At 40.2% G+C, this 19,017-nt stretch overlaps 1 protein-coding gene across 1 annotated transcript in view; it reads right to left on the bottom strand.

Moving 5' to 3' along the window:
* Positions 1-1,378: 1,378 nt before the first annotated feature.
* PLPPR1 (phospholipid phosphatase related 1) overlaps positions 1,379-19,017 on the bottom strand; it is a gene marked incomplete at both ends in the record, with an annotated part of 111,970 nt that continues 94,331 nt past the window's right edge. Inside the window, 4 exons of the mRNA XM_080709641.1 lie at positions 1,379-1,411; positions 2,340-2,471; positions 6,565-6,741; positions 10,494-10,744. Of these exons, the coding sequence (XP_080565767.1) occupies positions 1,379-1,411; positions 2,340-2,471; positions 6,565-6,741; positions 10,494-10,744 (593 nt within the window). The remainder of the gene's footprint in view (positions 1,412-2,339; positions 2,472-6,564; positions 6,742-10,493; positions 10,745-19,017) is intronic.

Genomic DNA, 19,017 nt, shown 5'->3' on the forward strand with positions numbered 1-19,017 from the left:
CAACTCAGCAATGTCACCTAGCAGGCTGAAGATCAAGGTACCATGGTAGGTACCCAAAATGTGCATTTGAATATCTACATAATTTCAGGAATTATTTTGCATAAACACACACACAAACAAACATAAACACACACACACACACACACACACACACACACACTCACTAATGAAATAACCCCTTAGTCATGTCTCTGTTTGGGTTTATCTCAGATCACATGGGATGGAAAGCATAAGCACTTTTTGAAGCCCCTTCATGGTGAGTCTTCAAATACCGTTGCCCAGTGGAACAAGCATAACACAAAGAACACGAGCCAGAATATGTTTTGTGATAACTTTTTTCCCCTCTGTTTAGAAAAAAAATATGTACAAAAAATGCTAAGAAGAATCAACATGGAGTGTCAAGAAAACATTCTGATAGGTACAGACAAGGAGCTCCTTCTCGCAAAGGAGGTACACATCAGTTATCACCATGCTAGAAAAAACAGGATGCAGTTAAAATCCTAGAACAATTAAAAGCCATAAAGTGAAGCTGTTTCTCTGGGGCTCTGTGTTGTAGATGCTCTGATACACTTTCTGTAAAATAACACTGTGCAAACTGTAAAATATTCATTTTCATATAAAGTCCATACAATATGATATACAAAAACTGTTGAGTTGACAGGAGGCTGGTGCTGGAGGCATTACGTAAAGAAGGTGAATTGCCACCTGCCAGTCCAAGGACATGATTCCAGTTTCTGAGCTTGGCAAGGCCATTATCTATGAAAGAGTTATGTAACCCGAACATTCCCCCCCAAATCTAAAATTCTCTGCCAGTTGTCAATATAACTAGGCAATGCCACTAATATTTAACTTTTGAGGCAGTTACTTAGATCAGAACACCAAGTTCTCTGAAGATATTGTTTTTCCATAATTGATTTTGAGATTTACCATTAACCAACATTGTCCTTCCTGTAACTCAAAAGTTTAACTTTCATTTAAAATTCAAAAACTCTGAAGGAGGCAGCAACCATGGCAATAAAAGGTTAAAGTGAATCTTTATATTAATTTCATTTGTGTCTATAAAACTGAGAAAAGAAGGTCTGTGTACAAATCTCACAAAACAACATCAACCGTAGAATAAATGTGATTCTGCAGTGCACACTTGAACAAGGAAAACGTTTTGTTGTTTTTGTTTTAAATTCTGGCATAAATATATTAAAGCTGACAAAGAAAATATCAGGGCAAGCTACATCACTTCTTCATACAAAAAATGTACAAAACATTAGCCTCTAACTAGATAAACATAATACTTGTTTTCACAGTTTGACATTGAGTAACTGTGGGTTTTGAAGTATTGAATTGGAAGGTGGTAAAAACAGCTCATGTCATGGTGGTCATCTCAGGTGACTTCAGTCATGGAAGCCGAGTGATTCTATAGAGCAAACACAGATAAAATCTTAGCATTGGGTCAACAACCCCCTGCATGTACCTGCTCATCCCTTTGTCTCTTTGCGTTTGTTATTTCTTCTCCACAAAAAGCCCTTACAAAGTTCCTAAAAATAACCTTTTCCTTTAAATTTTCCATGATTTTTTCCAACAAAATGAAGGTCATTTCTTCATCTAAACTTTTATTTTTAAATATATTTTTATTGGTGCATTGTAATTATATATCATAATGAGTTTCAGAGTGATAAAACATACATGCATATAGCAGGTGAGTGGGGGAGATTCAATAAACTTTCCTTTATATTTTTCTGTCTTTTTCTCAATCATTTTCTAATATAAGCATTTAGGGAATCTCAGCTGCATCTCCTATTTAAAAATATTTTTAATATTGAACAATTCCGTGTGTGTGTGTGTGTGTGTGTGTGTGTGTGTGTTGTACTAAAGATGGAACCCAGGGATGTTCTACCTTCAAGCTACACCCCCAGCCCATTTTTATTTTTGTTTTGAAACAAGGTCTCAGTAGGTTTCTGAGAGTCTCACTACATTGCTGAGTCTTCCTGGTACGTACTTCCTCTTCTCTCCACCTATCAAGCACTGGTTTATAGATGTGAGCCACCATGCCTGGATCCAGTTTTTTTAAAATGTCCATATAAATCATTTTTGGAGTTATAGTGGTTTGAAAGTTAGTTTTATATTTTTTTAAAGGATAAGGGGTTTGGGGATTCATTTTAGTTCTATTTGTTTTTCTAGAGATTGTGGTCTCAGAATAGATAGCCGTTCAAATTTCTTAAGATTGCTTCATGGTCCTGTACATGATTTGTGAGTTTGCTTCCATAGGGGGATGGACTGATTGACCTCCCAGTGTCATGGATTTGAGCCTCTGGGTTTAGTTTGATGACATGTCTTTACTATACCTGTGCACTTAAGGTTTCCAGGGGGCTTTCTATTCTTGGGAAAGCCATGAGGGGTACTCCACGGGGGTCTTCAGGTTTGGGTCTGGACGGAGATCCTTGTGTTCCTTTAAAGTTATGAACAACACACATTCCCTGCGGGGTAAGGAGAAAAAAGATTGGGGTGAGACTACAGTCATCGGTCCCTGGCCATCTCTGGGCGGGGGGCGGTTGTCCTTTTCAATATCATTACCATAGTGACTTAAAATTTTAAATGAGGGGTAGGGGTAGGGACCAGGGGCTGATATAGGGTATTTGCTTTATCTACTAAATGGCCAGAGACAATCAATTTACTCCATTGAGCCTGTTTGCTTTACAACAGAAATAGGAATACCTACTTACCTCACTGATTTGTAATAGTTAAAGATGATAAATATAAATCCACCTCTTTAATTTTCTTTTGTGATGCTGGAGATTGAACCTGGGGACATTCTATCTCTGAGGTACGTTGTATTTGGAAACAGGGTCTTGCTAAATTGCTGAGAATCTCACTACACTGCTGAGGCTGGCCTCAAACTTGTGATCCTCCTGTCTCAGCTTACCACTACTGGGGTTGCCAGCAGGTGCCACCATGTCCAGCTATACCAATCACCTCTTTTTTAAATTATTGGTTCATTGTAGTCATGCATCTTAATGAAGTACAAGATGGTAGAGACATATGTGCACACATCACTCATTTAGCCCTTCCCCAATTCCCACCGCATTTCCTCCTCCCTCCCTCCTTCTCATGTTTGGCTTAGTAGATTGACTTTAATACATTTGCCAATTACCTCTTAATAACACTGAACATTTATTGAGGACCACCATGTGTCTGGCTCTGTCTTGAGGTTTTTTAACCTCATTTCATTTAAATCACCCAACAATTTTGCAAGAAGGATCCCATTATCATCTCTAACTTAGATAAGGTTAGAAAACTTGCCCAAGCTCACACAGCGGGTTACTCTCAAAAAGCTTCAAGTCATATCACTATACTGTTTTGCCTCTTAACAAGTGCCCTGAAAGCAGCAAGCACTCAGCCAAGTTGGCTGGTCTGTACCTTCTACCTAATGTGACTGTCCTCATATGACCAATATTGGGGTTAAATAACTCACAAGTGGTGGTTTTCTTTTAATGCTGCCATTAAACAACTTGCCATATAAAATTAGTATGCACTTTTAAAATCTCTTACCCGAGTCCTAACCACCCCTCTTTCTGATTGTCTTCTTTGCTTTGCTTGCCCACGTAGAGTTAATCTGTCCCTTTGTCTGCCTTCTCCCATCATTCTGCACTTCTCTTTCTACATCTCGTGGTTTTGAATCTCTCCTGGCATTCTTTGGACCATGCAGAATGTTTGCCTAAACACTCTGTACCTGGCACACTGCTACCCCACTCTCCAGTTTTGCTTAAACTCCATCTGCTTGGGAAACGGGAGGAAGGGAAGGTGTGGGAACCCTGGGGTTGAGAGATCCCAGTCAGATTCATGGCTTATTGGCTGGGTGGCTCTTGGACAAGTTGCTGACATAAAACCTCACTTTCCTCATCTATAAAATAAGGGTAAAAATATGGTGAGGAGCCGGGTGTGGTGGTGCGTGCATGTGATCCCAGCTCTAAAGGAAGCTGAGGCAGAAGGGTTGAAGTTGGAGGCCAGCCTCAGCAATTTAGCAAGATACTGTCTCACAGTAAAAAAGTAAGAAGGGCTGGGGATATAACTCAGTGGTAAAGTACCCCTGGGTCCAGTCCCTCAAACTAAAAAAAAAAAAAAAAAAAAAAAAAATCCCACATATTTGGGCTGGGTGTGGTGGTGCATGCTTGTAATCTCAGTACTTGGGAGGATGAGACAGGAGATAGCAGGTTTGGGACCAGGGTCAGCTATCCTAGTGAGGCTCTCCACAACTTAGTGAGATTCTCTTTCCAAATAAAAAAAAAATAGGTCTGGGGATATAGCTTGAAGTTAAAGTTTCCTGAGTTCAATCCCCAGTAAAGGAAAAAAAAATTATGTTGCTAAGGTTGCCTTGGGAACACATGATTTGATGTATACTGTGTAGAAAATATAGTAATGGCTCAACTTATAATTTCCTCCCTCTTCTCACATTCTTCCTCATGGTACCACAAACATGTGAAACAATACTGATTTTGTATATGGGGCTCTAGCAAGCACAAAGATATTCACAGCTAGCAGCTCCGGTGTGAGATTACATGGGACAATCAGAGCCACTCTTTTTTCTTTGGCTGGGGAGGGCTGGTTCTAGGACTGATGGACATCAAGACTGTTGGCTTCTCTTTGAGCCCGAGTTTTCATTTATGTACCATCCCTCTCTCTTTGAAGCCCTTCCCTTCTCTTGGGGCCACTGGGATTCTTTCTTTTAAAGAATAGTCCTCAAGAAACCCCTCAGCATTGCTTTTTCTGTAATTTTACCCAGAGAATTCCAGTCTCTCCTCTTCCACCATCGAAAGACAGCCCCAGCTGTTCAAAGTAGTTTTCAATTACAAGAGAGCTTCATAAATGTGTTCTGAATAAAAGTGTGAGCATTTTCTGTGTGCATCATCAGAGGCAAAACAAGTTGGGAAACTGAGTCAAAGGCTTGGATAGGCATGTATATATTTTTTTTATGTTGGGGAGGGCAGGGAGAAAGAAGTAAAAGTAGTTAACTCTTATGACCATGACACACCACACATATGATCTGTGTGTGAGGTTAGTCCTGAGGGCACATGAATGGGAAGGGTAGGAGGGGAAGTGGGAGTCCTCTGAGACGAAGGTGAATGATGGTGATTTCTTACTCTGACTTTATTTTTGCCATACTGGGGATGGAACCCAGGGACATTTTATCTCTGAACTACGTCTCCAGCCCCATTTTTTATTTTTAATTTGAAATAAGGTCTCACTAAGTTGCAAAGGGCCTCACTAAGTAGCCGAGGCTGTCCACAAACTCAATCCCTCTGTTTCAGCCTCCCAAGTACTGGGATTATAAGCATGCACCACCATGCCTGGCTGGCCTCTGACTTTTGGTAGTGGCTCTATTTCATGCAGAGAAAATAAGAGCTTTTGGTCTTGGTGAATCACTCTAAATCCTTCTGGATTTATTTTAAACTCTTGAAATTTAGAAACAAAACAAAACCCCTGGACCTCTGTGGTATGTCCATACAATGAGATATTACACAGCAATAAAAAAGGGTTGAATTACTGATACATTCTACAACATGAATTCGTCTCAAAGTAATTATGCCGGATTAAAGATGCCAGAAAAATAATACACATTATATGATTCCACTTATATAAAATCCTAGAAAAGGCAAACTAACAGAATGACAGAAGATCAATGATTGTTTAGGGATGAGGGAAACATAAGATTAAGAGAGATGACTATTTGTGAAATCCATCAAATTGGGCACTTTATTTGCTTTTTATTATATGCCACCATACTCAAAAGATTGAAAAAAGTAAAATACCATCAACCCCCACCAAAAAATACAAATGTACCTCTTCCAATCTAACTCAATTAAAGGATTTTCTAGGTGAGCGAGTGTCCAGGCTTCCATGTATTTGAGGAGCTAAAGCAATCAGAAATGTAAAGATAGGCTCAAATGTGTCTTAACCTAAACTCTTCTCTAGGAAGATTATATGTAGAAGCCACTTGTGGAAACAGGATGTTTATTCAAATAGCAAGAGACCTTCTGAAAAGTTAGCGTGGTCGCTGTAGGGTTTTCCTATTTTAAGTAGGATGTGCATACTGGAATGATTCCTGGAGCCAGGGCTGAGTTTCTCAGGAAGCTGCAGGGCAGAGTTCTTGCTTTTACAACAGTGTTCTTCATTTTCTGAACTTTCTTTAGAAACTCTTAGCTTCTGTCCCCCCAACTCCAAGAACAAATACTTACAGGTCACAGGCATGAAGCTGTGCCCCCTTACTAGTCTACCAATCCTAAACCCAGCATTGAAGGGAGGAAAAGTAAGCCACTCTTCTTGGGATAACTCTCTCTCTCTCTCTGACCCCCAGAATGAATATGGCCAATTATCTTTCTGAAAGAAAGGGGGCTTAGAAATCACTCGTGAAGCAAAAGGGTAACAGCCGCAGAGGGATCGATGGTGTCTCACATGTTCAGGACGAGACACAGATTAGGATGGTGGTATCTGAGAAATCTCACCCAGCATGACGGGACTGGACAGCTTTTCAGAGAGCATAGCAAGGCACAGTGTAGAAAGCAGCTGACCTACCAGGAACAGGGCCACAGCAGTGCCTAGGATGAAGCCCGCGATCACGTCTGAGCAGTGGTTCCGGTACTCCGAGACCCGGTTGAGGCCAGTCAGGAAGGCTGTGCAGAGGGTCCCGAGGCACAGCACGGGCTTGGCCAGTCGGCTGCTCTTTGTCTTGATTGTGCTTGTGATGTACATCTGGAGTGGGACGGAAATCAGGAAGTGACCAGACAGCCTCCCTGCACGGATGCACACACATGCAGGCACATATATGCCCCAGCACACAGGCAGTGGCCCGTGTCAAAGCAAACGCACCAACTAGTTTTCCTCAAATGACTTCACCAAGCTACTTAGTAAAACGCTTAGGTAGGAAACTATTGTGGCAGCAATGATGATCAGGTGTGTGTCAATAAGTCTTTTTGGTTGTAGTGGGCACGTGAACAGATGTTATACTGACACAAGAAATGGCTGCACTGTAATGATGGGGTCTGAACATGCAATTTCTATGTAAGAAATCAGAGAACCATCTGGGCGTGAGAGAAAACCCATAAGAATCTCAGATGCCAAGTAAGCCCTCTGTGGGGATGAGTTTGATGATGGAGAGACCAGGCCTGCGAGCAAGTCTATACTTCATTCTGTGTGCACCACACAGCTCCCTAGGTATTTCTGCATATGTTCAGACAACAATATAAAAGTCCAAAAATTGATGGAATGAATTAGAACCACCTGATCACCATCCCAAAAGTAAGTTTTATTTGTGTGGGAAAGTTGATTTCCATACTTGTTGGGATGCCTTTGATTAGCTCTGTTCATTCATTTACTCCAGAGAGTTTAAAAAGTGTTAACTTTTTCTGGTGTGCCACAATACACAAAAGGGTGAATACCTGGACTAAGTACAGGATGGTGTAATTTATGACACCCACTGTATGTTTTGTTTCACGGTGAGAAGCTTCAAAAGACTCTCAGATGGTTTAGACTTTGGAAGATGTGTCTCTTTTTAAACTAGTGGTTAGATCACTTTCGATAATGGCTACAACACACCAGTAGAGGGCAGAATTGATCTGTCATGAGCCAACAAATGCGCTGAGTTTCCTAACCCTTTTCCTGTTTAGGGACAATGATAAATCAATTAAAAAGAAGTGCCCCTGTGCTGCCACATTCATTTTAAGAGGCAGAAGCAAAAGTGACTAGTTTTTAATGTGAAAATAAAATAGAAAAACTATTCTTGGAGTTATTTCCAAACAGAACCCATCTCTAATCTTAATGCAATAGAAATGTATGTGATGATGAGTGTTTGATAATTTTTTTGTTTTTTTTTTTTGTGCCTCAGTGTTTGTCATCTGTGAGTTATCTGGGGTAAGTTCTGCAGCCACACGCACTTCCAGAGAGTGTTCTCAGGGAAAATGGGAAAAGGGATGAAAAAACAGTATGCAGATAATTAAAAGATCGTCGTGTGTGTGTGTGTGTGTGTGTGTGTGTGTGTGTGTGTGTGAATTTCTTAGGAAGATCCTTCAGCCCTGGTCTGCACACTCTGAGACGGGAGTCTTTTTCTTTTATGTTAACAGATGCCCTAAAAAACTGTTTAGTATCATACGCATGTATGGAAATGTCACAATGAAATCTATTACTTCATACAATCATTCTGCACTAATAATTAAATTAAAACTGCTTAAATCAAAGTTAAATACTTTACAGCATATTATCACAGTATTCTGAGACTGTATGGGAAATGTTACTTGAAATCTTTACTATATAAATAATATATATATATATATATATATATAGTTTTTATGCTCCTACACATTTTACAAAGCATATCCTTTCTAAATCTTTCAATAAGAATATGAACTATGAAAAACACAAGTCAATGGTTAACTCAGATTATTCATAGAATTAATAGGTATGTAGAAAATCACTGTTGATTAATTTTTTTCTTTTTAATTGACACATAATTGAACATATTTATGGGATGCAATGTGATGTTTTGATATACTTACACACTATAATAATCAAACCTAGGTAATTAGCATATCCACCACTCTTAAATAATTTCCACTAGCACATAACAAGCTCAAAAATGTGTGTACAAGTAGGATTTTATATAAGTTTTTTTCTGATTAGTCTGTTTATGAGGGATGGTTTGAATCTTGGAAAACATGCTATTACAGCATCTATGCTGTCTGCACCGACAGGATTAACTTCTTTTTTCTTCAATGAACTTTGTCTCATTTGATGAGGCTATAGCTTATTTCACATAACAGATACGTTTTTATAATGGCATTATCAAAATTAATTTTACACAGCAGCAATGTGAGCTTGATATAAATACAAGAAAAGGTGCAAGAGGAAACTGCTTCACACAACTTAGGTTTTAGATAATTTAGGACAAAACATTGTTATGAAAATTGGAAAAATACACTGACTGCATCAGGGGGCTTTTTTTGTTTAAAAAATATGTGGCATAGATTTTATTTTTCTTGGTAAAGAAATCTAGCCAAGCGACAACTGATCTGTCTTTATCAACAGAAGCTTCTAGATGACTGTATCACACTCTTACTGGGGGAGGGGGCCATTGAGATCATATTTGCTATGTATTCATTGAAGAGTGGATTTAAAAGAAATAACTAGAGCTGGGCATGGTGGCACATGCTTGTAATCCCAGCGCTTGGGAGGCTGAGACAGGAGGATCCTACAGGTTCGAAGCCAGCCTCAGCTACTTAGTGAGGCTCTCAGCAATTCAGTGAGACCCTCTTTCCAAATAAAATATAAAATCAGTTTGGAAGTATAGTCCAGAGGTACAAAAGCCTCCTGAGTTCCACCCCAGTACCACAAAAAAATAAAATAATAAAAGAAATAACTAGGAGACTTTTTGGTGGTTAACAAATTGATCCTGTAGATGAGATCCTGTTCTAGGTTGTATGAAAGAGTATATTCACCAAATTACTTTAAATGCTGCTACACAGACCAGACCTGGTACCTCCTGGTACCCTGGAAGCGCTGGCAGGGCACACTTCCTTTCCAGGCGGAATGAGCCTCCTGTAGCTAATGTAGACTAGTTACATCTTGAATATAAGCTGAAGCAAGGGACGAGTGTTTCTGGTCCACAGGCCCTGTTCTGCCCACCTCCCTCACAGGATCCCTGCAGGTGCAGCTTCGAGCGAATCCCTATGCTTCTGTGTGCTGAGCTCTAAGGAAGCACAGGCTAGAGAAAGGTGGAATGAGGTCATTTCAACACCACCAGTGCCATGAAAAGGCAGAAAAATAGGAGGCTCTCATTGGTTCTTCCTGTACAAAAGCAACAGACTTAAAGGGAGCACTGTGCTCCACTGGGGCAGCCAAAGGTGGTGAGATATGGGAGCAGTGAGAAGGGGACCTTAGGGTGTTGAGTTCTTCTGGGATAATGCATCTCTCCTAGCAAAGCCATAAAAGGAGCATCAGAAGAAGCAAGGGAAAGCTATGCATTTTTCTTGGGTTCACACACTGCTGGGGCATCCAGTTATACAGGGCCACACAGTAGGTGTGCATGAGAAAAGTATAAAGCCTTGGAACCAACCAAAACTTTGGCAAAGAGCACTGTTCTCCTCTCACTGCTCTGGTAAGAGAATCCTAGACCATGTTGCAGGAGCCTGGGTCCCTGCTCTCACTGTGTGTCCTTAGCCATTCTCTGGGACTCAGTTTCTGCATCCATAAAATGAAAATATATAACTAAGGGTTATCAACATTTCTTCCCAGAACTAATACCTTCTGGCAGGTCAGGATATTATATTGAGATGTTGGGAGGTGGGGTCGGGGTCAGGTGACTATTATACCTCTCAGGATAGGATGTAGTAGAAGCACGTAGGTGACTTTGAAGATCATTCGAGTGATGCTGATAGAAGCACAGGAATGGGGAAGACAGAGACACAGCCCAGCAGAACTCACCTTGGGGGAGAGTCAATGCGCACACTCACCGTGGCATATAAGGCGGAGTAAATGCTCAGAGCAGCGTGTTTGGAGGGGAAGGATCGCCGAGCCTTTTCTATTACTTCCAGGTCTCCCGTACAAATGTTGCCATTGTTGATGAACTGCTGGTGTGCCTGGCAGTCTGTACTGGTGTAGTTTGGCTTGCACACTGTCAGGAAGTATGGTGTTAGGTGCCCAGTGACCACTTGTCCGGCGTTTACAAAAATGTCAGTAGCAAAAAGTCCAAATGCAAACACCCCTATAAGGAGATGGAAAATAATTAACAATGGTGACATGACAAACACTACTGACTGGTTTTGCCCCTGAAAGGAAATAATAGATCAGTGAGAGTCTATGATAACTTATCAAAAAGACCCTAAGAACTCTCCAGAATCAAACTGTTCCCTCACCTGTGAGAGAGTGGAGCCTACCTCCCAAATCACCATTTCTCCCAATGGAGGCAATACACTGTTAGCATTCTACTCTTCTGTATAAGTAATTTAGAAACAGCATCATCTGAATTTGAATTTTGAAGCCTCATCTGCCTGGGCTCCTGTCTCACTGTTGGTGACATATTCACAGTGTAAATTGTATATATATGGTCTGATGCTGAGGATTGAACACAGGAGCATTCTACCTTTGAGCTATACCCCCCCAGCCCTACTCTATTTTGTAACAGGTTCTCATCAAGTTGTTGAGAGCCTTGATAAGTTGCTGAGGCTGGCCTCAAACCTGCAATCCTCCTATCTCTGCTACCCAAAGACTGGGATTACAGGTGTGCACCACCACGCCCATCTGTTTATCTTCTTTGAAATTTAGCATCCTTGGTTGCAAGATGCAGGAAGGTAGTTTCTAAAGAGAAAGTAAAATACATGCACATTATCCAGTATGGTGTCTGATTTTAAATAATCACTAAACATTAGTTCTATTTCTATAGAAATTATATTCCTTGCATTCTTGATAATGCAAGTACCCCTAGGAGGATTTAATTATAACATCATGGTATGTGAGAATGAATGAGGCTTTTAGAGAGTTGTTCCTAAAAAAGAAAAGAAAAGATATTATCCCCAAAACTTGGTTGAATTGGATATTTTATTTGATGTTGGGAACAAAAGGAGAATATATAAAGGGTGTTGTTGACTGTACTAGTTTCTTGTTGCTGCTGTAACAAATTGCCAAACATGAAAATATATTTCTATTGAAACAAACACAAATATATCCTCATCACGTTCTGGAAGTTAAAGACCCAAATTGAGTTTGCACTAAACTTATGCTAACAGGACAGTGGTTCTTCTGAGAACTCCAGGGTAGACTTAGTTCCTTGCCTTTTCCAGCTTTTAGAAAGATAAAAAAAAAAAAACCCTCCTTTCTTCGCTTTATGCTGCCTTTCCAGCATTTAAATCATTCTGATTTCTGCTTCCTTTACCACATCTCTTCTGACTCAGACCCTCTCGCCCGTCTCTTACAAAGATCCTTGTAATTATTTTTGGTTCATCTGGATAATCTAGGATAATCTCTCTTATCCCAAGATCCTTAATCACATCTGAAAATGCTCTCTTTTTATGTAAGGCAATGTATGTAGTGTTTCCAGGGACATAGCATCTTTTGGTGGAAAGAAGGGGCTTTATTATGACCTTAATGTTTGGCTGACTACCTTGTGGGCAGGCTGTACTTCCTAGATTTTAATCTGTCCCCTGGTAAATTCCACAGGATTAATCCTAGTAAGCTTGAACATGGATAAACTTTTTTTTTAGTTTAAGTTTATTTTAACCAATATACAAAAACATAAAAATTGCACATATTTGTGGAGTGCCACATGATATTTTGATACTTGTATAATGTTTATATATGGTTATAAATATCTTTCTCCTCAATCTTTCTTTCTTTTTTGTGGTACTGGGGGATTGAATCTAGGGACATTCTACCTCTGAGCTACTTTACTTTTTTATCTTGAAACAAGATCTCACTAAATTGCACATAACTTAATTGAAGCTGGCTGTGAACCTGCAACCTTCCTGTTTCAGTCACTCAAATACTGGTATTACAAATGTGCACTACCACTCCTTGCTCATTTATCATTTCTTTACCATGAAACATTCAAACACCTAGTTTTTTGAAGTGTACACATTATCATTATTTATAATCACCCGACTGTGCAATAACACACCAGAACTTACCTTTATCTAACTATGAATTAGCAACCACTAATAAACTCAGTGCTCCCTTCCTCTACTCTCCCCAGCTTCTGGTAGCCACCATGCTACTCTCAACTTCTATGAGATCAACTTTTTAAATTTCCACATATGAGTGAGGTCATGTTATATTTCTGTCCCAGGCAATTTCACTTAACATAATGATCTCCAGTTAGTTCTAGCCATGTTGTTGCGAATGGCAGGATTTAATTCCCTTTTATGGCTTGGGTAGTAGTCCATGGTGTATACATACCACATTTTTTTTTTTAGTCCATTCATTGGCTGATGGGTACTCAGGTTGTTTTCATTTCTTGGCTACTGTGAATAGTGGCTACAATGAAAATGGGAGTGCGGAGATGTCTCTTCTACATACTGATTTCATTTCATTTGGATATATAGCCCAAAGTGGGATCACTAGATCCTATGGTAGCTTTATATATATATTTTGAGACAACTCCACACTGTTGTCTGTAATGGCTGTACTGAATTACAGTTACCACCAACAGTGTGCAAAGGTTTTTTTCTCCTCACATCCCGGCCAGCATTTGTTATATTTTGTCTTTTTTATATAATAACCAACATAAGGACCTCCCATTGTTGTTCTGATCTGCTTTTTCCTTATGACTAATGATGTTGTGCATCTGTTTGCATACCTGTTAGCCATTCGGATGTCTAATAGAATAGAAATTTAAAAAGCTTATCTGTGATCTATTTCAAAGTCTATTTGTTACATCTATAGATTATCTGTTGAATATATCAATATTAGCCATCCAGAGCCAAAGCAATAAGTCTCTCAAAGAGATGAACATGCCTTGCAAAATGCTACTCAAGAAGCCGTCAAGTGTAAGAGGTCATATAAACCCTTGTCAATGTCTAGGATATGCTGAAGCTCCGATTAAATTTCTTCCCAATTCTGACTTCCATATTCAATGCATGGAATCTGAGAAATTGTGCTGATTTCAGCACCCAAATCTTCATCTATTATAGCAGAAGTGAAGACAAATTTGCCTGGAATCTTCATCTGGTTTTAGTTTTGATCTGTATTGATTGCTATAATTTTCCTTTTTGAGGCTTTGCCAGGAACGTGCTTTATCACAACGGGAACTGGCTCTTTTAATAGCTTCCTTGGCTCCCATTCATAGGGTCTGACCTCTGGGGGCCAGCAGCCATTGATCACGCTTGGCAGATTTCACCCCCAGGTTCTAGAAGTCTGAGCAGCTGAAAATTTTTTGCATCTTGAAGTACGATTCTCAAAGACCAGGTCTCTGGCTTTTTCAGGGACCAATACGTCTGTCTAGACATACTTTTCCAGGAAACGAGGGTAATTTATGACTTGAAGAGGGAAAGGTGACAGCATTCTCCTCTGGCATTTTATACGTGAGAAGTGCCTCCGATTAGGGAGGGTTTGATATTTCGGAAACAGAAGATTTCAGGCTCCTTTGATCAGTGTCTGAAGCGCCGACTCTGTGATCACAATGATCCTGTGACTGTCAGCTCTGCACTTTACTGTCCTGTGCCGCCCCAGTTGAACGTTGCTTCCCATTCTTCTCTCTGCCTCCTCTGGATTAAGTCTGCTTCTCCTGATGGCTTCACAACCCTTGTTTTCCTAACATTTTGTTCTGGTGCATTTGATCTGGGCTCAGAAGGGTGTGGCGTCAGCCTGAGGAGCCCACCTGCCTGGCACTGGCCACACCAGCAAATGGCCTTGGGACCCACGGTGATGATTTACAGGCAGCACCATGTCACCTGACTTCTATAAAGAAACTTGAAGCATGACTCTGCGGCTTAACCCCGAACTCCCTGTGTATATTTTTTATAAGCCTCAGAAGCTAAAAATAGCTCCATTTGTCCTCAGAGTCTGGTGAAGAACCTTTTATGGTCCTCTTGTATTGCAAAGTAGAATTGGAAAGACACGTTTTAAAAATATCTATCGTGGTTCATGGACAGCCTCAGCTACTTATTGAGGCCCTTTGCAACCCAGTGAGACCCTGTTTCAAAATAAAGAATAAAAACTAGGGCTGGGGTATAACTTGGAGGTAGAATGATCCTGGGTTCCATCCCTAGTACGGAAGAAAAAAAAACTACGCATCCTAGCAGTTGTCTCAAATTAAATGAGATTGTAATTTTGAAATTTTAACCCATTTTCCTTCCAGTAATTACCTCCGTTTATGCACATGTGCAGGCGCGTGCACATGCGCGCACACACACACACACACACACACACTCCAGTAACTGGTTCTATTTGCCTTGTGGCTCTGTTGAGTCAATGGTGTTCCTTGTTTCAGGGAAGCTGATTACATTTCAAGATGGATTTCTAAATTTACAGCAGATACAAAAGTCTAGAAGTAAGCCATATGCCTGAGACATTTATCATTGCTATTGTTGCTTTCTTTGCTCTGAACTCTTTGGAAACTCAAGAGTCACAGTGGGGTTTGGGTAACAAATGAGTCCCTCAAATGAGCCAGAGAGCAGAGGATGAGGATGCTGCTGGGAATGTCACACAAGAGGGAGGACTAGACAGGGTCCAGGGAAAGAGGCACGTCTGTGCTTCCCGCTTCATGTCTATCCTCAGGGCTGGGCAGTAAAACTCTCCTGAATGGTATTTTAGGAATGAAGATGAAGGGTGTCCTGTGCTTCTCAGAATAACAGCTCGTGAGCCTTATGAACCTCTGAGAGAAGTTTCACGTCCAGCTGAGCGCCAGAGCAATGGGTGGGAACATTAGGAATGGCCAAGGGAGGTCAGCTGGGTGGAGAAGAGGCCTACAATTAGGGTAAAGAGACTGGCTTTTGATGGTGGTGCCCATAGTCCCTGTTATTGTGCCTGAGGAATCCATAGCATGCTTTCTTCTGCCTTAAAAGAACTTAAAAGGCATAAGACAAATGGTAAAGAAAGAGAAAGATGAAGGTGTTAACTAGTCCCTCATTTTGGTTCTTAGGGCTTTACCTGGACCCATCTGATTTTAGATAAGATGTATTTGGACAACTTAGGATCTTTGATCACTATCAACTTAATACATGATATGAATCTCTGACCCAATTCTTACTGTGGAATTAGCGCAAGACTCAGGCCCTTTTACTCCAGCAATGAAGTAGAAACAGTGATGCAACCTGGCCGGGGTGTGATGAGGATCTTTGAAGACACAGATATTGGTCTACTTACCAAAAGTAACAAGGCTTAAGCCAGGACCTTCCAAACTGGGAAAGATACACAACCAGACTGCCAGTGCCAAAGGGGCTCTTGCTCTTTCTCAGGGAGTCCAGACCCGGGTAGCAGAGTGATAACCAGCAGGGGCCAGTGCCAGTGGGGTGAGCAAGGAGGGGCTGCACTTTAACCCCAGGGGTCCTGAGACCTGAGATAGAACCTCCCAAATGAAGACCAAATGCTTGATATAACTGGTACAAATTTGATCTATACACATTAAATATCATCTTAAAAACAAGCTTTTAAAAGAATTGATCAGTTCCCTCAATAGTTAATGTCAAAGATTGATAGCATGAGAAGTTTTGTGATCTCTTTCTCGTACAGATCCTATGCAAACACCAAAGGCTGACAACATTCTGATTGGCTTGAAGTATGTTTTTGTGTACTGTGAATTGAATGGAGGGCCTCATATGATGATTGACTTTGATATGTTTAAATATATCATGTGCTTTAGAGAATTTTCCTTTTCCCCCTCTCCCATCTCCTCAGCTAGGTTGCCTTATTTGCTCCTCTATATGATCTCCTTTTTTATCTACAGTTCCTCCTGTTACCCATTTCTCCTTAGCTTTCACATATTAGGAAAAATATCTGATTTCTCTTTATTTATTTATTTATTTTTTTGGTGGTGGTACTGGGGTTCCTGGAAGCCCTTCTTCCTCCGGGCTACACTCCCAGACCAAGTTTTTGTGTGTGTGTGTGGAAACAGGGTCTCTTAAGCCAGCGCGGCTGGCTTTGAACCATCACACCCAGCCTGATTTCTTATTTTTTGTGACTAATTTCACTTAGCATAATGTCCTCCAGTTCCATCTATTTCCCTGTAAATGATGTAATTGTGTTTTTCTTTATGGCTGAGTAAAATTCCAATGTGTACATAACCCAAAGTTTTGTAATTCATTCATCTGTTGATGGACATCTTGGCTAGTTCCATAGTTTGGCAATGGTGAATTGTGCAGCTATGAATATAGATGTGAATGCATTATTTTGGTAGTTTGGTTTCCTTTCTTTTGCGTAGATACCCAGAAGGGGTATTGCTGGATCAAATGGTAAATTTGTTCCCATTCTTCTGAGGATCCTCCATACTATTTTCCAAAGTGGTTGCACTAATTTGCAATCCCACCCTAATCCCCATACATGTTAAATCCCCATACATGTTAACCAGATTGGTAGTGATACCTTCATATATGGATATAGCATTATCTGAACTGTTTCTTTCTGGTATTTTAATTGGATTACATGTTTCTTGTGTGGGAGTTCCTTATATATTATGGATATTAACTATCAGATAAATCATTGGCAAATATTTTCTCTCATTCTATAGGTTTTCACTTCACTGTGTTATTTCCCTTGCTGTGTAGAAACTTTCTCATTTGATGTAATCCCACTTGTCGTGTGTGTGTGTGTGTGTGTGTGTGTGTGTGTGTGTGTGTAGTGTTGGGGATTAAACCCTTGGCATCCTACCTTTGAGCCTGATTTTTTATTCTTTATCTTGAAACAGGGTCTCACTAAATTGTGGAGAGCCTCACTAAGTAGCTGAGGCTGGCTGCGAACCTGGATCCTCCGGTCTCAGCCTCCCAAGTACTGGGGTTACAAGCGTGGGCCACCATACCCAGCTCACCTGTCAGTTTTTGCTTTTGTTTTCTATGCTTTGGGGGGTCCTATTAAAAACATTGCCTGTACCATTGTCTTGAAATGTTTCCTTATTGTTTTTTTTAATAATTTCAGAATTTTAGGTATTATAGTCACATCCTTCGATCCATACTGGATTGTTTTTGTACAGCCTAAAATATGGGGTCAGGTCTTGATTTTCTGTACGTTAAATATCCACTTTCTTCAGTACTGTTTATTCGAGTAGCTGCCCTTTCTTCAATGTATTGTTTTGTGACTTTGTGGAGAATAAGTTGGCTATGTATATGTAGGTATATTTCTGGGATCTCAACTCTGTTACATTGGTCTATGTGTTGGTTTTTTTATGCTGTTTTGGTTACTATGGATCTGTCTTGAAATCAGTAAATATGATGTCTCTAGCTTTTATTTATTTATTTATGCATTTATTTTTTGCTAAAGATTACTTTAGCTATTTGGGTTTATTTTGTGCTTCCATATGAATTTTAGGATTTTTTTCTAGTTTTGTGAAAAATTCCATTAGCATTTTAATAGGTATTGTACTGTTTCTGCATATCTCTTTGGATAATATGGACAGTTTAACAATATTTTTCCAATCCATGAAGATGGGAAGTAGTTCTTTTCTCTGTGTGTTTTTATAATTTCTTTAATCAGTGCTTTATAATTTTTGTTGTAAAATTTTCTTTCTTGGTTAAATTCAAATTTTTGTGAGGCTATTTTGAATGGGATTGCTTTTATGATTTTTTTTGCCAATAACAAACTTGTTATTGGTATATAGAAGATATTTTGATTTTTTTTACATTGATTTTGTATTGATATGTTATTGAATTTGTTTATTGGTTTTAATAGCTTTTTGGTGGAGTCTTTAGCTTTTTTTCTCTATATATAATCAAATAATCTGCCAATAGTATCTCTGCTGGAGTTAGGCAAAGTTTCACTGAGCCCCCATAGCCCTGTATGCCTGGGGAAGAGCGATACCTGAGGCCCTATAGAGATGCTTGAAGCCACATCAGCATGCTCCTGCTGGTGGGGCACAGTGGGACCACAGTGTTCCCTCCCTGTCAGTAGCAAGCACCTGGCCATAGTATAGGAGGGGCAGCAAGAAAGCATGGGTGACTGCTTTTAGTCCTGGCACCAATAAGAATCCATATGTGGCTGGCTACACCCTTGATCTCAAAGGGCAAGCACGCTGGTTGCCTGGTTCTCAATGATGGTTCACTCCACCCCCCTACATTTCACAATACCTGTCTTCTATGGTTCAGGGCATGCAGAAGACTCAAGTCACAGTCACTTTGTTGGGCCAAATTGGGTTCATGAAGCAGCACCCACCATCCCCTATCAAGCCAGTGTAGTAGACTATCTGCAGAATCCCAGAGAAGGGAATATGAAAGGGTTTCTGACCTCTAGAACTGTCAAAATTCAGGTAATAGCCAACTTATCAAGCTGGCTCTTGGCTTAGCACTGGGAGTTCCATGCAAGGTATTGTGAGATACTTTCCCAAAGCAAAGATACTGT

Source organism: Muscardinus avellanarius (assembly GCF_963383645.1).
Source record: "Muscardinus avellanarius genome assembly, chromosome: 13".
Taxonomy (NCBI): Eukaryota; Metazoa; Chordata; class Mammalia; order Rodentia; family Gliridae; genus Muscardinus; species Muscardinus avellanarius.